General features: G+C 55.0%; 3 protein-coding genes across 3 annotated transcripts; all 3 read left to right on the forward strand.

Annotated features, from left to right (window-relative positions):
• Positions 1-351: 351 nt before the first annotated feature.
• Positions 352-3,584, forward strand: LOC120759377 (protocadherin alpha-6-like). Its single transcript, XM_058422532.1, is given in 4 exon segments — positions 352-554; positions 960-2,640; positions 2,642-2,779; positions 2,781-3,584. Coding segments are annotated over 4 exon segments (2,826 nt in total).
• Positions 3,585-10,765: 7,181 nt separating this feature from the next.
• LOC120759378 (protocadherin alpha-6-like) lies at positions 10,766-13,479 on the forward strand. The gene is made up of 2 exons (XM_040078554.1): positions 10,766-13,364; positions 13,445-13,479. The coding sequence occupies exons 1-2, from the start codon at positions 10,766-10,768 to the stop codon at positions 13,477-13,479; spliced, it is 2,634 nt and encodes an 877-aa protein (XP_039934488.1).
• Positions 13,480-18,139: 4,660 nt separating this feature from the next.
• On the forward strand, positions 18,140-20,714 carry LOC120759379 (protocadherin alpha-6-like). Its single transcript, XM_040078555.1, has one exon. The coding sequence runs from the start codon at positions 18,140-18,142 to the stop codon at positions 20,699-20,701; it is 2,562 nt and encodes an 853-aa protein (XP_039934489.1). The 3' UTR covers positions 20,702-20,714.
• Positions 20,715-23,431: the final 2,717 nt, after the last annotated feature.

The raw sequence follows: 23,431 nt of genomic DNA on the forward strand, positions 1-23,431 counted from the left end.
CATAGGAAAGAGAACCCGTAACCAGAAGGGAAAGACAGAAAGAGAAGAGAAGGAATAGCAGAAGAAAATGAAGGAGAAAAGGATATATCAAGGAAGGCGAATATACAAGTAAAAAGTAAGACAGAAAGGGAGCAAGGATGTAACAACGAAAGAAGAGAATGGAAGAAAATAAAAAGAAGATAAAGGACCTGATCAGTAGGCACCGACCTGACGTTTAGACGCTGAGCAGAGCTGGTCCCTAACAACATTTCCCCCGGTTGGAGCACCGCGCCCCAGCAGTGATACATCATAATTAGCGCTGACATACCATAATTAGCGCTGACATACCATAATTAGCGCTGACATACCAGAATGAGTGCTGAGAGCTCCGACTTTGATGGTTTCCACCACGGCGCAGGAGGCAACTGCGAATTGCGGGCGAGGGTAAAGAAGAGCAAAGATGAGGGAGGGAGGGAGGAAGGAAGGATGGCACAGGGCAAGAAATCAGAAGGACAACAAACAGGAGACGCAACATTCGAGAAGACTAAGAAGACGCCAAAGGAAAGAGTAGGAAAGAGATAGGAAAGGCAAACCGACGAAAACCAGAGAATAATAGAAAAGAAGAAAGGGAAGAGAAGAGGAGGGAAAAGAATGAACCTATAAAAGCAAATCGCAAGCGATAGAGGAAAGGACATAAGAAAAGTAAGAATACAGAAGGAGAGACAGCAGAGGGCATGACGATGCTTCAGAGGCACGGGCGCTGTGTGGGAGCGTGCGAGGCGGCGGAGCAGCGCACGGTGTCGCTGCAGGCTCGGGAACGGCGTGTGGGCGGCTCCGCCCCGGTGCGGCGGAGAGCCCGGCTGTGAGCGCGGGGGGGCGGCGCGGGCCGGGCAGCAGAGCCGGTGCGTCCGGGCGGCGGCGGGGAGCCGTGCGGGGCCCGGGCCGGGGCCGGCAGGCGGAGCGGCGGCGATGGGCGAGCGGCGTTGCGCGGCCGTGCGGGTGCTGGTGCTGCAGGCGGCCTGGGCGCTGGCGGGCGGGCAGGTGCGGTACTCGGTGCCGGAGGAAGCCGAGGCCGGCACGGTGGTGGGCCGTCTGGCGCAGGACCTGGGCCTGGAGGCGGGCGAGGCGGAGGCGCGGCGGCTGCGGCTGGTGGCGCAGGGCCGGCGGGCGAGCGTGGAGCTGAGCGGGGCGAGCGGCGCGCTGCTGCTGAGCTCGCGGCTCGACCGGGAGCAGCTGTGCGCCAAGAGCGCGCCGTGCGCGCTGCGCCTGGAGGTGCTGCTGGAGCGGCCGCTGCGCGTCTTCCATGTGGAGCTGGAGGTCACCGACATCAACGACAATGCCCCCGTCTTCCCCGCCCAACGAAAAAACCTCAGCATCGCCGAACTGACCACTCTGCCTGGGTCTCGTTTCCCGCTGGAGGGGGCCTCGGATGCGGATATCGGAGCGAACGCGCAGCTCTCCTACACACTCAGCCCCAGCGAGCATTTCTCTCTGGATTTACAAAAATCCGAGGAGGACGATGAGTCCTTATTCCTGGTGCTCAGGAAATCTCTGGACCGCGAGACGATTCCCGTGCACCGGTTGGTGCTGACGGCGAGTGACGGGGGCCGGCCGTCTCTGACAGGGACAATGGAGCTGCTGATCTCGGTGCTGGATGCGAACGACAACGCGCCTCAGTTCAACCAGTCCGTGTATAAAGTGCAGCTGCCTGAAAATGCAGAACGAGGCACTTTGGTGGCCAGACTACATGCCACGGATTTGGATGAGGGGACGAACAGTAATATCTCGTATTCGCTCCAGATCCTGTTCCCTCAGGATGGAAGAGACGTTTTCAGAATTGATAAAAACAGTGGAGAGATCCGTCTTACGGGTGACTTAGACTTTGAGGATGTTGGTCTCTATCGGTTGCAAGTGGATGCGACAGATAAGGGGACGCCCCCGCTGTCGGGTCACTGCAAGGTGGTGCTGGAGGTGCTGGACGTGAACGACAACGCGCCGGAGGTGTGGGTGACGTCGCTGTCGGTGCCGGTGTCGGAGGACGCGTCGGTGGGGACGGTGGTGGCCGTGCTGAGCGTGTCGGACCGGGACTCGGGGGCGAACGGTCGCGTGCGGTGCTGGGTGTGGCCGGCGTCGCCGTTCGGTCTGGAGGCGACGTTCGCGGGCTCGTACTCGCTGGTGCTGCGCGAGGCGCTGGACCGGGAGCGGGTGTCGGAGTACGAGCTGGAGGTGCGTGCGGAGGACGGCGGGGCGCCGGCGCTGCGCGCCAGCCGCGGGCTGCGGGTGCCGGTGTCGGACGTGAACGACAACGCGCCGGCGTTCGCGCAGGCCGTGTACACGGTGCTGGCGCGGGAGAACAACGCGGCGGGCGCGGAGCTGGCGCGGCTGTGGGCGCGGGACCCGGACGAGGCGGGCAACGGGCGCGTCAGCTACTCGGTGTGGGAGGGCGGCGTGGCCGGCGGCGGGGCCGCGCTGCCGCCGTCGTCGTCGTCGTCGTGGTCGGGGCCCGGCTGGCGCCCGGCGTCGAGCTACGTGTCGGTGGACGCGGAGAGCGGGCTGCTGTGGGCGCTGCAGCCCTTGGACTACGAGGAGCTGCAGGTGCTGCAGTTCGAGGTGCGCGCGGTGGACGCGGGCGAGCCGCCGCTGTGCGGCAACGCCACGGTGGCAGCTCTTCGTGCTGGACGAGAACGACAACGCGCCGGCGCTGCTGCCGCCTGCGGGCTCGGCGCCGGAGGCGGGCCCCGTGCCGGCCGAGGCGGCGGCGGCGGCGGGCTCGGGCACGCTGTGGGCGTGGGCGGCGTGGGGGGGCGCCGGCGGGGCAGGTGGTGGCCAAGATCCGCGCCGTGGACGCCGACTCGGGCTACAACGCGTGGCTGCGCTACGAGCTGTGGGAGCCGAGGGCCAAGGGCCCCTTCCGCGTCGGCCTCTACAGCGGCGAGGTGAGCACGGCGAGGGCGCTGGACGAGGCGGACGGCCCTCGCCACACGCTGCTCATCGTCGTGCGCGACCACGGCCAGCCGGCGCGCTCGGCCACGGCCACGCTCAGCGTGTCGCTGCTCGAGGCGGCCGAGGCGGCGCTGGCCGCGGCCGCGGCATCCTCCTCGTCGGCGGCTTCGGCCTCGTCGTCGTCGCGGGCGGCGGTGGGCGCGGAGCTGGCGCCCGGTGCGGCCAGCGCGGCCACCAACGTGTGGCTGGTGGTGGCCATCTGCGCCGTGTCCAGCCTCTTCCTGCTGGCCCTGGTGCTCTACGCGGCGTCGCGCTGGGCGCCGCGGGCGGCCGTGCTCTCGGCGCCCGGGCCCACCACGCTGGTGTGCGCCAGCGAAGTGGGCAGCTGGTCCTACTCGCAGCGCCACAGCCGCAGCCTGTGCGTGGCGGACGGCGCGGCCAAGAGCGACCTCATGGTTTTCAGCCCCAACTTCCCTCCGCCGCCGCCCGGCCCCGCCGCCAAGGACACGCAGCCGGAGCCCTCCGCTCTCCTCCACACGGTCAGTGCTCCTCCCCTGCTCGCCTTTACTCTTTCTCTCCTCCCTCTGCCCACTCTCTCCCGCCCCCTGGCCAGTTCCTCTTTGTACCGCGGCTCCGCTCCCCCCGTGCTGACGGCGCTGTAATGTTGACTGAATCTTAAAAATCCTAAGGGCACCTTTGTGTCTGCCGCAGCGTCCTTGCCGGATCTCCCCGGGTGTTCTGAGCTGGGGAAATGTCTTCCCGCATCCCGCAGCCATTAGGGACCCTCGCTGAGGTTTGCTGCTCCGAGGGCGAGTTCTTCTCTCCTCAGTTTGCTCTCCCGTAGAAAGAAATCTCTGTCCATTGTGATAAAAAGTGCGCCGAGGTGTCGGCTCTGCTGACAGCGCTTTCGCTTGCTGCTGTGTAGCATTTCAACCCGCGCTCGCTGAGAGAGGTGAAGACACGCAGGATGTAGAGGTGACAAACCCCCAGGCACCGTGCACCGCTCAACTGCCTTTAGTGACTGCTGGTTGTGCTGATACCAGCACTGTCAAAAACTGTCCCCTCTTCCTCCTCAGTGCAAGTGACGTGCTGAAGGGTTACAATTGAGGCCTCTAGGTTTTCTCCTTCTCTGGTGTAATTTTTCCCCATTGGTTCTGCCAGCAGATTGATTATAGTACCCGGGAAGGATTTACTGGACTTTTCCTGTGTTCTTTTCTCAGTGTTTTGGTTTTCTAGATAGCATAATAAACTGTTTATGCAAAGGTTGGTGATTGACGGTCAGTGTAAAAGAGGGAAATTTTGTTTCCACAACCTCCTTCCCCCTCAAAATCATTCTATGTACTTTTGCTCATGGCTGGAGATTGACACTTTCCCGTCTCGATATTATTTCAATATTTGTATCACCAGCGGCAGTGTTCTGAATTATCCAGAAGAATTCTCTTTAAAAATACACAAATATACCGGTGTGGATATTATCCCTTATGCTGCTATGGTCATCAGCATTTGTTTCCATCAGATCATTAAATCAAAGTACATTGTCATTAGAGATATCCTGATACCGTGTGTAAAAATAGACATCTGACATTTCAGGGGAGTTACAGAACTGGCAGGTGATTAGGATTTCCATCCAGAATAGCTGAAGCAGTAGAAAACGTGAAGGGTCAACTCCAGGGAGTCTGCTGAGCACAGCAAATACAATATCAGCTGTGAGGAGGGTTGGTTCTCTCCTTGATGGAATGCTTGTAGACTTGCATTCCTGGCCAGAGAATTGGCATGACGTACACTGGCTTCTATGATATCCTTGGAATATTTGTGTCAGGAGCCATGTTCTTTCTAAAGCACTGGAAATCGGCTAACAAAGAATACACCCAAGCGAGCAAGCAAGCACCAAAATCCCTAATAATAAAAGCTGAAACACGAATTCTGCTCCTGTATGTTGGGGTGCTTGTCAGGGATTGAGTTATCCTATCACAACATGAAATCAATGCCATTGTCATTTGGAGTTGTTCCCACATCAGCTTGAGAAGCAGTAGAGCTCTGGGCATGGTCTATATGATATCTTCTCTATGTTTTTCTGTGGTGCTCTCGTTGCTGGCAATAGTCTGCAAAAGCTGCAGTGAGCCCTGTGGAGGTAGAGGAGGCAGTGACGGGTTGCAGAGGTGGATGTGGCTGTGCAATTGTGTAGGCCCTGGTCATTTCCTGGTATCAAGGTTGACCCTGAGCAGTGAGATTTGGCTGCTGGAAGTGGAAGTCCCTGAGAAGACATGCACCATGTCATGAGACAGTTCTCTACGAACTCTTTACTGTGCTGTTACTGTTGCTGACTGCTGATCATGCTGCTGTTTAATGTGGTTTCTTATGAAGAACTCTGTACTCTTGTGTGACTCTCCTCCATAAGAGAGGAGATGCACGATGACAGTTGTGACTTCACTGTTCTCTCTCCTCATGGTGTAATTTCCCCCATTTGCTTGGCTCACCTGAGCCATTGTGAAAGCAGGGAAGCTCTTAAACACATTTCCTGTGTTCTTTCTCCAAGGATGTTTTTATTCTAGTTACCAGTAGAGAGTGTGCAGGCAGAGGAGCGTGACCTAAAGATATGTTTTCATTTTTTTGTCTTGCCTTTCTGAAGTGGATTGCAGCTGGATTGTCCAGTGAGGTGGCATGACCATACACTGTCCTACTTTCATGTTGTGTTAGGATTTGCATCAACAGCCACACCCTTGGAAGCCCCCTTTTCCAAACAAAACCCACCCTAATACCCCAAACATTCAAGCCATACCCGACACCACATTTACCTGTGCAGGAGGTATCATTGCTGGCAGGGATGTATTTTTCAGCATTTGGGTTGGTCTTTCACAGCACGCTGTCAATGGCCACTGCCTCTAGCACTGTCCTGACATCACTTGTATAAATAGTGTTCTCCACAGTGGGTAATGTTTCCATCTGAGACTGGGGAAGGCACAGGAGAGGAGGGGAATAGGGCAGTGGCGCTGAGTAGGCCCTGACCACGTCATAAGAGGAAGTGTGACCTCCCAGTCTGTGGGAACTGGAAATCCTTGGGAAGACCATGGGCCACGTCATAAGAAGAGAGAATGCGAGGAGATGTTCTTGTCTTGAGAACACATCCCAGAGCAGTCAATGGGGGATGCCTAGAGAAAATGACGAGGCAGGATGGGCAGGGGTTTTCTTCCCAAGATCCATTCCTGGGCTCCTGAAGGTATGGAGGTGAAGGCCTTCTGGGCATTGAGGCAATTCCATGGTAGTTTAACGCCCATCATGTCCTTTGAGGTTAGGAATATTTCCCACCAGAGACAGTCCCTGGTGCTGCTGCCTGCCCGAGGCAGACAAGGCATTGGTAAAGAGGGTGAGGCATGCAGAGTGCTGATGAATTCCCAATGAACTTTTTGATTCCTGTTTTGGAGAACCTTTTCTGGGAGGGTAGCACTTTATCCTCCTGTCCTTCTATAGTGGGGGGCATCTACAGTAGCTCCACAGCCACAGATCTTTCCATGATGGTTCCTTGGTCCTCCTTGGGCTAATTTTTAAGGGCACATGATAATGTGGATGTCATCTTTGTGCATTCAGCTTCCCATACTTGTGGACTTGAAAGTTTACCTTTGGTGGAAGTTATGTGTCCTGTTGTCACAGGTGGCTGATTCTGATGTCTGATGTACACACAAATCCCTGCACAGCAGCACAGCTGCGGTTCTCTGTGGTACAAATTCTCCCACCCAGCTGCTGTTATGGGGTGTGCTTGTGCTTTGGCATTGCTCTCGTTCTCACAAAGTGCAAAGTCCATGTGGAATGGGGTGACAACAGACATGCCTTTATGTCATAAAGTTCTTAAGAAGTCGGTTCTTCTGTTCTGTGGTGTTTGCACCAGAGATTGCTGAAGAGGCATAAACCATGACACACACACAGATGAGAAGAATCTGCCAGACAGGGGGGGGCTTCATAACCCTCCAGATGTTCTTTGTGCCAATTGTAAGGGAAGGAAGGTGAGGGTATGCAAAGGAGGTTCTTATAGCAGGTTTTGTGGTGTTGTGAAAGAGATTCTGCAAGTGGCACAAGGTGTGGCCTGGGCATGTGTGTGATGAGGATGACCTTTATCAGGGAAGGGTCTTGCCTGAGGGAGATGATGTGTAGAACAGTCTGTGCCTTTGGTGAAGGGCTGGAGAATGTGTGCTTAGGGGGAGTTGCCATTTCCCCGGGTGTGAGTCAGAGGATTCTAGTAGAAAATGTCAAGAAGAGGCTCCACAGACATTACTAATAGCTGGGGTTTCTCCAGCTCTCCCGAAGTGCTGCATATCCTTATGTCCCGTTGTTCCCTTCATGCATTTCAATAGAGTGGAATTGGATTGTTTGGCTTTCTTCCCTTCTTACCAAACTCTCACAGTCTTGTTTTTCTGTCTCTGACGTTAGCAATGTGTTGGTAAGACCTGATAATATGAGATACTGAGTTTTGGCTGCTGTCTGGTTGCAAACATTTGGGTAATTTTCTATCAGTGTGCAGGATGACTTTTCCATTCCCCCAGGCTGAGGCTGATGTTGAGGCAGTGTCCTTCCTTGGCTTTCTGGTGCCCTTTCCCCATCACAGAAGTGCACATGGGAGCGCTGTGCTTTGCCCAGTGATTTCAAGGCTTTTCTAGAATGCACGTCATTGTTTCCTACCCATTGTTCCCAATGGTCTCTGTTAGTGTTAGAACCAGTTTTGTGCTCTGAAAATATTTCTATTCTGAAGAAGCAATCAGTGATGCTACAGGTAAGTGGCTCCTTGCCAAAGAAGGTGGGTCTGAGAGACAGCTGTACCTTTATGCCTATTTAGTTGTGGTATCTTCATCTTGCATTGACCAAATGTGTCTGGATTGGGAATCGGACTCAACAATCCCTGCAGCTTCCTTCCAACTTGAAATATTCTCTAATTCCCAGACTGGACCACAGTCTGCTCTCGTTTCTTTCCTGCTTCTTCCAGCATGGTCTGAGCAGTTGGCAGCAAGCAGAGAGGGAGGAGGGCCTCTAATGTATTTCTCAAAAGAGATGTGTTGGGAGTGGAGAGCATGTTCTCAGGGACGATTCTGTGGCTTTAGTTTGGAATGTATTTCTGGGTGGAGGATGGAATTGAGTGAGAGGTATTCCTTGGGGGCTAATGCCCCTGGGTACAGGAGTTCTTGCTGTGTTTTTCTGGCAGAGCTTTTTTGCCTGGGGGGAGAAGCAAGAGCTTGCCATTTATCAGACATGGAAAATGAGGCAGGAAGAACAGCTCTTCACTGAAATACATGGAGAATTCTGAGGAACTGTGGTGGCACTGTGCTTGTTCAGTGCCCCTGGCAGAATGGTGTGCTGGGCTGTGATGCATTTGAGTTCCGAAGTGAGAGAATTCCATGGGTTATTTGTGCTTATTGGAGCCTGTTTGCACTGATGTCAAAGGACTCGGTGATTGGTCTTGTGATGCCAAGGGAGGTGTATTCTTTTCCCGGTGTAGTACAGCTGTTCTTTGTCCTGTCACTGCTTTGCTGTGTTATTTGCTGCTCCAGGAGGGGCCTGGAGTCTGAGGAGTGTGGCTTTCTTCCTGATGGGGAGGCAAGGGGAGAGGAGCTGTAGACACAATCTGTTTCTGCCCACTCAGGGATGGCAGTTGTCAGGGGCTCCCTTTCAGGGGTTTAAATTCCCCGGCATTCAGGTGGTTTTAGAGTTCTGGCCCTCTGCAAAGCTCTGTGCCAAACGCAGGAAAAGATGGAGTCTTCAAGGTTACATGCTTCGTTTATTAGTTCTTATCTTACAATTTTCTCAGTGTCCAAAAGATGTTTGCTGCGGCTCGGACATCTGGTGACTCCTCCTGTCTCTGGGCTGTCCTTATCTTTTATACTAATTGCTACGTATTCTTTGTTTACTATTTCTTACCAATGTCTATCACTATTACCAAAAAGGTCATCTTTACTCTGACCCAATCCTCACTAACTACTTTGTGCCACGTCACTGCTGAAATGGAGTGAGGGAACAAGAAGGAAGAAGAAGGAGACAATGCCCCAAATTCTCCATCTTGCCCCATTCACTCCAATGCCAAAAATCCCAAACCCACTGTTTTTTCACCCTGTGATATACTAAACTACTATTTTTCACACACTTGTGGCCTGCAATGCTTCCTGCAGTGCAAGAAGCCTCTCCCATGGACTGAAATCAAATCCAGTGTCTCTCTGAGCTCTGGGCTGGGGTCCCAGACCCCCCTGCCCAGGTCCCTGACCCTCCAGGGCAACCAAAGGAATGCCCTGGACTCCAACAACAATCCATTTACTTGACTTTTTCTGGGGGAAATCAGGACAGTTGCTCCTCATCACGAGGCATGCAAGGTCCCCAGGAGCCCTCCCATCAGAGAGCAGGTCTGTGATGCATGAAGAGGATGATGTGGAGGATGATTTCTAAATCATTTGGTTTAGAAAACATTTTGGTAAGGGGGAAATAAAAAGTATGGACATGGAAGGGAAGAGAAGAGGAATCAAGGAGGGTATTGTGAGGCATGAAAGAAAAAGGAAGAGAAAGAAAAGAAAGGTCAGTAAAGGAAGAAAGGAGGAGAAAGGAAAAGGAATCTCTGCAAGTAAAAAATCAAGCAAGGAAGAAAGAGAGAAAAAAGGGAAGAAAGGATGACAGAGGAGATTGTAGGCATGCACCAGCATTTTCTCTACATGCTCTCAGCAGTCGAGAACCTCTATATCCCTGGTATTGAGGAACCCTGTGTGAGCCTCGATGAGAAGTGACGGGGAACAGGAATAAGAGGTTTTGTGTAAGGGTGTGGTGGCACTGCACGGTGAGAATGATGTAATGTAGAAAATGCTGTATTGGAAGAGAAAGCGAGTAGGCAAAGAGGGAAGGAGAGACAGCGAGGGAAGGACAAGGAACAGAAAAGGAAAAGGGAAGAGAAAATAAAACAATGAAAGAATGAAAACGGAGAGAAAAAGAAAAGAAAGGAAAGTTGAAATATTAAATGTGTGGGAGAAGAAAGAAAAAAAAAAAAAAAAAAAAAAAGGACTAAAGGAAGGAAGCTGAGAAAGAGGAGAAATCAAGAGGGGGTGTGTCAAGGAGATTACCAGGATGCGCCGACGTTCTCTTCTAACACGGAGTGAAGTTGGTGTCCTGTGATCTCCCCACTCGCTCCTGTCCCGTGCGAAGGAGATGATGCCCTGAAATTAAAGCTCACGGCTCTTGCATTGATGGCCTCGATCGCGGCCTCTGACGACAGCGGCAATTTGGCAGTGGAGTTATAAAAGATGGAAATAAAAGGGAAATGGCAGGAAATATTGGTCACACAGGGCAAGAAGAAAGCAGAAAACGAAGAGAAGAAGGAAGCAAAAGAGATGAAAAAACAAAGAGATGGAAGCGGGAAAAAAGAAAGATGGAAAGAAAACCGTGAAAAGGAGAAAAAAAAATTTAAAATGCAGAATGGAAAGATAAGAGAGATTAAAGAAGTGGAATAAAGAAGAAATCGAATATGAAGAAGCACGTTGAATAAAAAACCCAAAAACCAAACAAACAGAAAAATCCTAACCCCACCAAAAGAAAAAAGAGAGAGACACAGACAGGGACGGAGAGGAGCAGGATGCGGAAGCCGAGGTGGCCGCGATGGGATGAAGGCGCGGGCGCTGTGTGGGAGCGTGCGAGGCGGCGGAGCAGCGCACGGTGTCGCTGCAGGCTCGGGAACGGCGTGTGGGCGGCTCCGCCCCGGTGCGGCGGAGAGCCCGGCTGTGAGCGCGGGGGGGCGGCGCGGGCCGGGCAGCAGAGCCGGTGCGTCCGGGCGGCGGCGGGGAGCCGTGCGGGGCCCGGGCCGGGGCCGGCAGGCGGAGCGGCGGCGATGGGCGAGCGGCGTTGCGCGGCCGTGCGGGTGCTGGTGCTGCAGGCGGCCTGGGCGCTGGCGGGCGGGCAGGTGCGGTACTCGGTGCCGGAGGAAGCCGAGGCCGGCACGGTGGTGGGCCGTCTGGCGCAGGACCTGGGCCTGGAGGCGGGCGAGGCGGAGGCGCGGCGGCTGCGGCTGGTGGCGCAGGGCCGGTGGGCGAGCGTGGAGCTGAGCGGGGCGAGCGGCGCGCTGCTGCTGAGCTCGCGGCTCGACCGGGAGCAGCTGTGCGCCAAGAGCGCGCCGTGCGCGCTGCGCCTGGAGGTGCTGCTGGAGCGGCCGCTGCGCGTCTTCCATGTGGAGCTGGAGGTCACCGACATCAACGACAATGCCCCCGTCTTCCCCGCCCAACGGAAAAACCTCAGCATCGCGGAATCGTCTGTGCCGGGGTCTCGATTCCCTCTGGAGGGGGCCTCGGATGCGGATATCGGAGCGAACGCGCAGCTCTCCTACACACTCAGCCCCAGCGAGTATTTTTCTCTAGATCTGCAAAAGTCCCATGAGCGAAATATTGAACCTGAACTCGTTCTAACGAAATCTCTGGACCGCGAGACGATTCCCGTGCACCGGTTGGTGCTGACGGCGAGTGACGGGGGCCGGCCGTCTCTGACAGGGACAATGGAGCTGCTGATCTCGGTGCTGGATGTGAACGACAACGCGCCTCAGTTCAACCAGTCCGTGTACACAGTGCAGCTGCCGGAGAGCGCTGCTGTGGGGACAGTGGTGACGAGGGTGAACGCCACGGATGCCGATGAGGGAATTAACAGTGAGGTGACCTATGCCGTAACGAATTTTGTTCCTCCAAGTGGAAGGGATGTGATTTCCATCAATCCAAAGACCGGGGAGATTCACCTCACGGGTGCTCTAGATTTTGAGGAAGTCAATGTATTTGATTTTCGTATTGAGGCGAGAGACCAAGGGACGCCCCCGCTGTCGGGCCACTGCAAGGTGGTGCTGGAGGTGGTGGACGTGAACGACAACGCGCCGGAGGTGTGGGTGACGTCGCTGTCGGTGCCGGTGTCGGAGGACGCGTCGGTGGGGACGGTGGTGGCCGTGCTGAGCGTGTCGGACCGGGACTCGGGGGCGAACGGTCGCGTGCGGTGCTGGGTGTGGCCGGCGTCGCCGTTCGGTCTGGAGGCGACGTTCGCGGGCTCGTACTCGCTGGTGCTGCGCGAGGCGCTGGACCGGGAGCGGGTGTCGGAGTACGAGCTGGAGGTGCGTGCGGAGGACGGCGGGGCGCCGGCGCTGCGCGCCAGCCGCGGGCTGCGGGTGCCGGTGTCGGACGTGAACGACAACGCGCCGGCGTTCGCGCAGGCCGTGTACACGGTGCTGGCGCGGGAGAACAACGCGGCGGGCGCGGAGCTGGCGCGGCTGTGGGCGCGGGACCCGGACGAGGCGGGCAACGGGCGCGTCAGCTACTCGGTGTGGGAGGGCGGCGTGGCCGGCGGCGGGGCCGCGCTGCCGCCGTCGTCGTCGTCGTCGTGGTCGGGGCCCGGCTGGCGCCCGGCGTCGAGCTACGTGTCGGTGGACGCGGAGAGCGGGCTGCTGTGGGCGCTGCAGCCCTTGGACTACGAGGAGCTGCAGGTGCTGCAGTTCGAGGTGCGCGCGGTGGACGCGGGCGAGCCGCCGCTGTGCGGCAACGCCACGGTGCAGCTCTTCGTGCTGGACGAGAACGACAACGCGCCGGCGCTGCTGCCGCCTGCGGGCTCGGCGCCGGAGGCGGGCCCCGTGCCGGCCGAGGCGGCGGCGGCGGCGGGCTCGGGCACGCTGTGGGCGTGGGCGGCGTGGGGGGCGCCGGCGGGGCAGGTGGTGGCCAAGATCCGCGCCGTGGACGCCGACTCGGGCTACAACGCGTGGCTGCGCTACGAGCTGTGGGAGCCGAGGGCCAAGGGCCCCTTCCGCGTCGGCCTCTACAGCGGCGAGGTGAGCACGGCGAGGGCGCTGGACGAGGCGGACGGCCCTCGCCACACGCTGCTCATCGTCGTGCGCGACCACGGCCAGCCGGCGCGCTCGGCCACGGCCACGCTCAGCGTGTCGCTGCTCGAGGCGGCCGAGGCGGCGCTGGCCGCGGCCGCGGCATCCTCCTCGTCGGCGGCTTCGGCCTCGTCGTCGTCGCGGGCGGCGGTGGGCGCGGAGCTGGCGCCCGGTGCGGCCGGCGCGGCCACCAACGTGTGGCTGGTGGTGGCCATCTGCGCCGTGTCCAGCCTCTTCCTGCTGGCCCTGGTGCTCTACGCGGCGTCGCGCTGGGCGCCGCGGGCGGCCGTGCTCTCGGCGCCCGGGCCCACCACGCTGGTGTGCGCCAGCGAAGTGGGCAGCTGGTCCTACTCGCAGCGCCACAGCCGCAGCCTGTGCGTGGCGGACGGCGCGGCCAAGAGCGACCTCATGGTTTTCAGCCCCAACTTCCCTCCGCCGCCGCCCGGCCCCGCCGCCAAGGACACGCAGCCGGAGCCCTCCGCTCTCCTCCACACGGTCAGTGCCGCTGCTTTGCTCATCTCTACTTATTCTCTCCCTCCTCTGCCTTTTCTGTTTTGTTCCTCGGCCGGTGCCTGCTGGGATGCAGGTGAAATTGCCGCGGCCCGAGGGCGGCTGGTGCTTGACGGGTCCTTAACAGTGTCAATGGTTCCTATGTATCTGTCACAGTGTCCCCGGAAGGCTTGCTCGAGAGAAAGTTGTAGCGGCCCTGCTGTGATATTATGGTCCGCAGCTGAGGTTTGCTGCTGTGGATATGAATTTTTCTCCCCTAAAATGAAATCGCTTCCCTAAAGTGTCGTTTTCGCAGACAGCGCTCTTGCTGTCTACTATGTAGCATTTCCACCCGGGTTTAGTGTAAGGAGGTCAAATAAGGGGGCTGTGCTGGTAACAGAACCCAAGGCAGCGTGTACTGCCATTGCAGAGTGCTGAGCTTGATGTGGTTCCTTCTCTGTCCTCATGCTCTGTCATTTGCCTCTACAAGAGTTGTGGGCACAGCTGACGATTTGGACTTCTGCTTTAATGTATTTTCATTCAACAGAGTGTAATTTCTCCATTTTGGTCCAACAGAGGCATTTTGAAAACTGGGATGGTGCTCTGGAGCAGCGGGAAGACTTTTCTGAGGGAGCTGGAAATTATCTGTAAAATCATACTCTGTTGTCATAAGAGAGGATTTGGAGATGTGAGATTATGCCCTTTTCTCGAGAATAAATGTTACCAAGTGAGGAATGGAGCATGCCTAGGGAACAGCAGGAGGCAGGATGGGCCCAGAGTTGTTTCTTCCCAGGATCCTTTCCCAAATTCCAAGGGTATAGTGTTGGAGGCCTTCTGGATCTTGAGTTAATATGTGGCACTGAAATGGCCACAGAGTCCTTTGAGATTGTGAATATCTCCCATCAGAGACAGCTCCTTGTGCTGCCTGAGGCCTGACATAGGGAATGTGTTCTATAAGAGTTGGCAACATTCAGACTGATGAACATTTCTGATGAACGTTTTTGGTGCTGCTTTGGGAGTGTTATTGTGGGAGGGTGGGATTACAAGATGCTTTCCATGTAGGGTGTTTATTTCAGCTTCCACTCCTCTTGCCATGGTGGGTCCGTGCTCCTCTTCAGAGAGGATTTTTAAGGGCCATTGAGGGCACAGGTGTAATCTTGTTGTGCTTTTCTTCTACTTGTGCTCCTGCACGGTCACTCTGGGTAGAGATGGTGTGTCCTGTTATCACACACGGCTCATTCTGGTGTCTGGATGTACACGCCAAACCTCCACATCTACAGAGCAGCGCCGCTCTGGTTTTCTACTGTAGAAATTCTTCCACCCAGTTAACATTCTGACCGGATTTGTGGTTCAGGTTCGGTGTCATTTTCTTGAAGAAGATTTGTGGGGACTGGGATCAGTATTGCTCATTGCCCTAATTGCAGAACGTTTAAGAACTCGGTTTATATTTGCAATTGCTGAAAAGGCACAAAGCATCCTGGAATATGGGAGAAGTCGAAGAGTCACACAATGGGTTTGCAGGACTCTGTATATTCTTTGTGCCAAGTATGGGGGAAGGGGACTGTAGACCTGATATTTCTAAGAGATTTTAGTTTGCTAGCAGCTGCTAATTTTTCCCAAGGGCAAACTTCTCAAAAACTTCTCTTCTTCTCAAAACAATCTTGGCAAACAACTATCCTTTCCAAAACAATCTTTCTCCAGGTCTTGTTTTGCTGTTTCTCTGGTTTCACCAATGGGATTAGAGAGGTGTCGTTCCTATTCTCCAGTCATGTTGAATCTGTATTGGAACACTTTATAAAAGGTGGTAAGAATTAGACAATAAAGCTTTTATATACTCTTTGCCTTCTGAAATATTTGGAGTCTTTTATCTTTATTTCATGTCCTACAGCAACAGGGAGGATTTGAATACATCTTTGGGGAGAAAATGGAGAATGTTTGTTTAGCTGTGGATATCCCTGTTCCAAGGGTGCAAAAAACAGGATTATAATAGAATACTTCAGGAATGGTTCCATCCCACAGTGCTGCTTTTCTGGGATCCTCTCAGGACACCCAGAAGTTCTGCATATCTTAGGACACTGTTGTTCTCAATGGTATTGCTCTTAGTGAAGACATCTGCCTTGTATGCCTTTATTACCTGGGTTTGGTGTGGAATGTTGTTGGTCAAAGAGAACATTTCTGAAATTTGGATCATGCTGGCAAGCCTTCCGAGCCTTTCCCTCATTACCCCTCTGCTCTTTGTCTTGTTAGATGGGTCTTGGTACTCAAGATGTTTCCAAAACTTGCATTTTAATACAGCGGAATGGGAGGGTTTTTTTAGTCCTCTTCCCTATCAAACTGCACATGCTTTGGTTTTGTTGGGTTTGTTTGTTGTTGTGTTTATTTCCTGTGTCTCATTTGCAACGTGGCAGATATTTGGGGCATTCCCCATCAGTGTGGGGGATGTCTATTCCCTTCTTCTAAGTTTCACTTACAGAGAGCTTCTGTAGTTTACAAGTCTGCTTTCTTTTTCCCCTGTGAGAGAAGTGCATAATGGGCACTGCATGCTGTCCAGTTTTTGTGGAACAGAAGCGATTTTTTTCTGACCAGTTTCCCCAAAAACACTGATAGTTTTAAGGGTAAATATCCTTTAAAACTAACCTCCCTGCCCCGAACATATTTCTTTTCTGAAGAAGGAACCAGTTCAGAAGAGGTAAGTCATACACTGAACGTGGAGGTTCTTGAGACCAGTGTACTTTAGTTCCTGTTCTGTTGTGGCCTCTTTTTGTTGAATCAGCAGAATGTTCATCCTATTTGACCAACAAAGCAGCCGTTACCTGCCCTCATTCCTTTTCTGAGATTTCCAGGCACAACTGAGTGGGTGACAGCAAGCAGGAATGGAGGAGGGACCAAAATTCATTTCACTGAATAGATGTGTAGGAGGTCAGGGGACTTAGTGACATTGTTGTGGTGTTACTTTCATGGCTTTTGTTTGACTGTGTGACAACTGGATCATTCTAAGGTGAGTGAGAGATTTTTCTGTAGGGCCTTGTAGATAGCGAGGTTCTTGGTGTGTTGTCTGGGCAGCAAATGCCTCCGAGAAAGGAAGAGAACTTTGAACATGTAAGTGGAAAGTGAGTCAGGAAGGACTGAGGTACATGACAAGTCCTCAGGAGCTGTGGTTGCCCAGTGCTTTTTGAAGTCTTTAAGGAGGGTTGTCATCCTGGGCTGTGATAGCTTTGAGTTCCTGTACGAGAAAATTCCCTGACTTGTTTGAACTCTTTCAAGACTCCTTGCACAGATGTCCCAATAAGTGTGGCTTCAGCTTCTGTGTCAGAGAGTGGCAGAATCTCCTTTGATGTAGCAGAGCTGTTCTTTGCCCTCTGACTGCCTTGCTGTGTTATTGCTGGGTCCTTGAGAACACTGGAGGCTGAATGAAGACTTGTGTCCTTTTTCCTGGAGGGAGGGGAATTTGCAGGTGCATGGACAGCAAGCTCTCTCTCCATATGGATAGGAGGTGTAGGCAAGAGAAATGAGACTCTGGCCCAAGGGCATGTCCGTGATTCGTGGCAGGGGTGCCGTAGGTGTTTTAAAAATATTTTTTAGATTTTGTTGAAGGAAAGAATGTACAGAAGATGTAATATGGAAGTAGAAGAGAAGGGGAGGCAACGACAAGAGAAGAGGTGAGGAAAGGAGAAGAGAAAGGATGAAGAACGTAGAAAGATAATTTTAAAAACAATCAAACAAACAAACAGGTAGTTTGTTTATTTGAAGGAGTCAGGTAAAAGAAGAAGGAGATATAATCCCAACCGACATTGTGAGGATTTGTAATATATTTTAGTGATGGGGAAAAAAAAAAAAAAAATCAGAAGAGGCAAGATGGAAACGTATGAGGAGTATGAGGAGAGGGGAAAAGACCTAGGACAGGGATAAGCAGGAATGAAAAGACAGAGAATGAACAAGGAAGCAGTATGGAAAGAGGGTAAATGGAAGTGGGAAATAGAAAAGCATAAGGATAAATGATAAAGACAAGGACAGTAGTAGTAGTAGTAATAGAAGAAGGAGTAAAGAAAATAATGAATCCATGCCAAAAAAAAAAAAAAAAGAAAAAAAAAAAGAAAAGAAAAGGTAATAGTAATAAAAAAGTAAACCAGAATGAAAGTAGAAACGAGGGACAGAATGGAAACCTAAAAGAGACAATAAAAGAACTGACCAGCACGCACCGACCATATCTGTAGACACTGAACGGAACTGGTTCCTAACAGCCTTTGTTAGAGCAGCACTGCTATCCAGCAGCAATACTCTGTAATTAGTGCTGATGGTTCTGCATTTGATGGTTTTCGGGGCGCCAGAAAAACTGACGAACGTCCAGTGTGGCTAAAGAATACGGGAGGCTGGAAGGAGATGGGAAAGGGGTGGAAAGAATGCAGAGTGGCAAAACAAGGAAGAAAAAGAAGATAGACAGGGAAGAAATAGAAAAGAGTACAAAGAAACGAAGGAAAGATAAACGAAACATGACCTAAAAGAAGGAAATGTAGGAAATAAGAAATATGAAAAAAGCAGCGAGGAAAGAGGAAGAAGAAATGAAGGATTACTTTCAAAGGAAGAGGAAGATATAAGAAAAAAAAAGAGGAGCACGACAAGACACGGCAGAAAACATACCTATGGCGGGTCCGAGGCACGGGCACTGTGTGGGAGCGTGCGAGGCGGCGGAGCAGCGCACGGTGTCGCTGCAGGCTCGGGAACGGCGTGTGGGCGGCTCCGCCCCGGTGCGGCGGAGAGCCCGGCTGTGAGCGCGGGGGGGCGGCGCGGGCCGGGCAGCGGAGCCGGTGCGTGCGGGCGGCGGCGGGGAGCCGTGCGGGGCCCGGGCCGGGGCCGGCAGGCGGAGCGGCGGCGATGGGCGAGCGGCGTTGCGCGGCCGTGCGGGTGCTGGTGCTGCAGGCGGCCTGGGCGCTGGCGGGCGGGCAGGTGCGGTACTCGGTGCCGGAGGAAGCCGAGGCCGGCACGGTGGTGGGCCGTCTGGCGCAGGACCTGGGCCTGGAGGCGGGCGAGGCGGAGGCGCGGCGGCTGCGGCTGGTGGCGCAGGGCCGGCGGGCGAGCGTGGAGCTGAGCGGGGCGAGCGGCGCGCTGCTGCTGAGCTCGCGGCTCGACCGGGAGCAGCTGTGCGCCAAGAGCGCGCCGTGCGCGCTGCGCCTGGAGGTGCTGCTGGAGCGGCCGCTGCGCGTCTTCCATGTGGAGCTGGAGGTCACCGACATCAACGACAATGCCCCCGTCTTCCCCGCCCAACGAAAAAACCTCAGCATCGCGGAATCGTCTCTGCCCGGGTCTCGTTTCCCGCTGGAGGGGGCCTCGGATGCGGATATCGGAGCGAATGCGCAGCTCTCCTACACACTCAGCCCCAGCGAGCATTTCTCTCTGGATTTACAAAAAACCGAGGAGGACGATGAGTCCTTATTCCTGGTGCTCAGGAAATCTTTGGACCGCGAGACGATTCCCGTGCACCGGTTGGTGCTGACGGCGAGTGACGGGGGCCGGCCGTCTCTGACGGGGACAATGGAGCTGCTGATCTCGGTGCTGGATGCGAACGACAACGCGCCCCAGTTCAACCAGTCCGTGTATAAAGTGCAGCTAGCGGAAAATGCAGAACGAGGCACTTTGGTGGCCAGACTACATGCCACGGATTTGGATGAGGGGGCGAACAGTAATATCTCGTATTCGCTCCAGATCCTGTTCCCTCAGGATGGAAGAGACGTTTTCAGAATTGATAAAAACAGTGGAGAGATCCGTCTTACGGGTGACTTAGACTTTGAGGATGTTAGTCTCTATCGGTTGCAAGTGGATGCGACAGATAAGGGTATGCCCCCGCTGTCGGGTCACTGCAAGGTGGTGCTGGAGGTGGTGGACGTGAACGACAACGCGCCGGAGGTGTGGGTGACGTCGCTGTCGGTGCCGGTGGCGGAGGACGCGTCGGTGGGGACGGTGGTGGCCGTGCTGAGCGTGTCGGACCGGGACTCGGGGGCGAACGGTCGCGTGCGGTGCTGGGTGTGGCCGGCGTCGCCGTTCGGTCTGGAGGCGACGTTCGCGGGCTCGTACTCGCTGGTGCTGCGCGAGGCGCTGGACCGGGAGCGGGTGTCGGAGTACGAGCTGGAGGTGCGTGCGGAGGACGGCGGGGCGCCGGCGCTGCGCGCCAGCCGCGGGCTGCGGGTGCCGGTGTCGGACGTGAACGACAACGCGCCGGCGTTCGCGCAGGCCGTGTACACGGTGCTGGCGCGGGAGAACAACGCGGCGGGCGCGGAGCTGGCGCGGCTGTGGGCGCGGGACCCGGACGAGGCGGGCAACGGGCGCGTCAGCTACTCGGTGTGGGAGGGCGGCGCGGCCGGCGGCGGGGCCGCGCTGCCGCCGTCGTCGTCGTCGTGGTCGGGGCCCGGCTGGCGCCCGGCGTCGAGCTACGTGTCGGTGGACGCGGAGAGCGGGCTGCTGTGGGCGCTGCAGCCCTTGGACTACGAGGAGCTGCAGGTGCTGCAGTTCGAGGTGCGCGCGGTGGACGCGGGCGAGCCGCCGCTGTGCGGCAACGCCACGGTGCAGCTCTTCGTGCTGGACGAGAACGACAACGCGCCGGCGCTGCTGCCGCCTGCGGGCTCGGCGCCGGAGGCGGGCCCCGTGCCGGCCGAGGCGGCGGCGGCGGCGGGCTCGGGCACGCTGTGGGCGTGGGCGGCGTGGGGGGCGCCGGCGGGGCAGGTGGTGGCCAAGATCCGCGCCGTGGACGCCGACTCGGGCTACAACGCGTGGCTGCGCTACGAGCTGTGGGAGCCGAGGGCCAAGGGCCCCTTCCGCGTCGGCCTCTACAGCGGCGAGGTGAGCACGGCGAGGGCGCTGGACGAGGCGGACGGCCCTCGCCACACGCTGCTCATCGTCGTGCGCGACCACGGCCAGCCCGCGCGCTCGGCCACGGCCACGCTCAGCGTGTCGCTGCTCGAGGCGGCCGAGGCGGCGCTGGCCGCGGCCGCGGCATCCTCCTCGTCGGCGGCTTCGGCCTCGGCGTCGTCGCGGGCGGCGGTGGGCGCGGAGCTGGCGCCCGGTGCGGCCAGCGCGGCCACCAACGTGTGGCTGGTGGTGGCCATCTGCGCCGTGTCCAGCCTCTTCCTGCTGGCCCTGGTGCTCTACGCGGCGTCGCGCTGGGCGCCGCGGGCGGCCGTGCTCTCGGCGCCCGGGCCCACCACGCTGGTGTGCGCCAGCGAAGTGGGCAGCTGGTCCTACTCGCAGCGCCACAGCCGCAGCCTGTGCGTGGCGGACGGCGCGGCCAAGAGCGACCTCATGGTTTTCAGCCCCAACTTCCCTCCGCCGCCGCCCGGCCCCGCCGCCAAGGACACGCAGCCGGAGCCCTCCGCTCTCCTCCACACGGTCAGTGCCGCTGCTTTCCTTCGTTCCCTTCTCTGCTCCTTCTCATCCGCCCTCTAGCTAGTTGCTGTTTGAAGCCGGGCTCAGTTCCCACGGCTTAGGGACCTTGGGTACTTAGCGGGTGCTTGAGGATGACAATGGCACCTTTGCATCTGTCACCGCCTCCCTGCCGGAGCCCCCGGCTCTCTCTGAGGGCGGTCCAGGATATCGTACGGCAGCACCGTCGAGCATTTACTGTAGGTAGCTGAGGTTCGGTGCTCTAAATGTGAGTTGTTCTGCTGTAGAATTGAATTACTGTCCTGTGTGACAAGCAGTGCCCGGAGGTGTGAGATTTGCAGACCGCAAGGGCGTTCTGATGCCGATGGGTGACATTTACACCCGAGGTGGGTGAAGGAGTTCGAGACCGCCGGGCTGTGGCGGTGACAGATTCGCAGGAGCTATGTACCGCCTCATTGCCTTTGCTGAGTGTTGACTGCGTGGTATTCATTTGTCTTGTCATTGGAAACTGCCCTCCTCTTCTTTAATTGTGGTCACGTGAAGGTGTGATGCAAGGTGAACAGTGAATACTCAGGGACAAAAGTTCTCTGTTATCATTCTACTGTGAGACTCATTTAGAAAATAGATTGGTTAAGACAAAGATTTCCTATGATCTTCCTGCCGGTATCATGTTGTGCTGGTTAGTAGTATAAAGTCCTCAGGGAGAAGAAATATATTAACTAAAAAGTATTCTGGGAGAAGAGTGTGACCCAAGGTATGTGTTTCAAAAGGGAAATTTATTTGTTGTTTTCCTGCTGCCCGCGTTTCTGAATATTTGTATCTCTGACCAGCCACAAAGTGTGCAGTACACTGTCCCTTTTGATGTTCCTCAAAATTCACATCAATTGTCACATCAATGATCAAGGCTTAAGAGAGCTTAAAAAGTGGAAATCTTCCCTTCTGTAATGAACAAACAAACAAATAGCCCCCAACATCAAAGAATCACCTTTCCCAACTCTTCTTAAATAACATTCTCTTACACAGACAGTATCATGTGTTAGTGTCCTTGCCAGAATTTTGGTTCTTGTCTTGGAGTACAAAACTGATGCCATTGCTGTTCAGAGTTTTTAACATCCCACTTGGAAATATTATTCCCTTAGAGAAGCATTACAAAACATGAGGTGTCAGCAGCAGAGCATGTGCCATACACTTGTTGTGTTGATGATACCATCCGTGGATTTTTATGGTGTGTCATCGCTGGGAAGGACCAGCAATAGGCATGTTGAACCTTGTGACAGGAAAGGAAGCTCTGATCTGCTGGACAGAGTAGGGCCTGGCACTTGTCTGATGGGAAGAGCAGCAGAAAGGCTTGTGTGGGGAAACTGAAACTCCTTGGGGAGACCATGGATCGTGTCCTAAGAAAATATCATGAGGTTATATATTTGTCTTTAGAACACGTCTCAGAGTAGAGGAGCGATGGATTTGTAGAGGAAGGGGTGAGACAGGATGGGAAGAGAGTCTTCTTGCTGAGGATGCTTTCCTAGGTGCTAAGGGTCTGGAGCGGGAGGCCTTCCTGATAAGGAGATGAGAGTGTGATAGTGAAATGTCCACAATGTCCTTTGCAGTTGGGAGTGTCTGAAGCAGAGACTGTCTCTTGTGCTGCTGCCTGCCTGGTGTAGGCCGTGTGCTGGTAAGAGCTGGTGAGATGGAGAGTGCTGAATGTTGTCTGATGAAACAACTTGTTCAGGTTCGAGGTGTTGTGAGAGGGGAACCCCTAAACTTGCAGTCCTTGTGTAGAAGGGGGGTTCTGTAGTGGTCCCCACAGGGGGTAGATTTTGCCATGATGGTTCCTTGCTCCCCCTCAGGTGGGATTTCCAAGATATATAATCTTTATGTGCTCACCTTCCTTTGCTGGAAGTACATCTTTATATGCTGTAATCTTTATGGGCTGAACTTCCCTTACTTGGGCACTGCACAAGTGGCCTCAGTAGAGATGCTGTGCCCTGATGTCACACGTGGATGGTTCTGATATCTGCAAGAGCACCCTAAAGCCTGCATGATTGGCCCAGTTCCTGTGGTACAAGTTGTCCCGCACGGTTGACACCGTGAGTGCTCTTGTGCTTTGGCACTTGCTGTGTTCTCTTGAAGAAATAAATCTGTGCGGACTGGGATCAGAGCTGTCACAGCTCTAATCACAGACTCTTTATGAACTATAACGTCCAGTTCTGTGGCGTTTCCACCTGAGCTTGCTGAAAAGGAGCAAAGCATTCATGCTGAAGATCGTGTAGCTGGGAAGAGCCTGCCAGATGCTGTGTGGCTTTTAGACCATCCTTACGTCTTTTGTGGTGATCATGAAGGAAGGTGAGGAAGTACAAGGGCCTGGATCACATGCAGTGTGGGGTTTACAGAGAGGGCATGTGCTGAGGTTGAGCAATGTTTGATATTTTGTTGGTGATCCTGTGTGTGGCACTAAATAAGGCCTGGGCCTGTGTGATGGGGAGGGTGAATTTGCGAGGGGAAGAGTGTTGCCCACGGAAACAGAGATACTGAGCAGAACACGGTCTGTGTTCATTATGAAGGAGCTGGAGGATGTCTGGTCAGCTGTGGAGATCTCGTTTCCCATGCCTTGTGGTGGAGGATGCCAATAGAAAGCCTTGAGAAAATGCCCCCCACGTAGTGCTGCTCCTCTGGGACCCTCTCAGGCCCTCCAGCAGTTCTCCGTATTTTTGCTTTCTGTTGTTCCCTGTGATATTACAGCTTATGAAGTGACTTGGCATCCACGCCTTTAACCCCTTGGCTTTGATGTGAAATTTT

This window comes from Hirundo rustica, chromosome 14 (assembly GCF_015227805.2).
Source record: "Hirundo rustica isolate bHirRus1 chromosome 14, bHirRus1.pri.v3, whole genome shotgun sequence".
In the NCBI taxonomy this organism is placed as follows: Eukaryota; Metazoa; Chordata; class Aves; order Passeriformes; family Hirundinidae; genus Hirundo; species Hirundo rustica.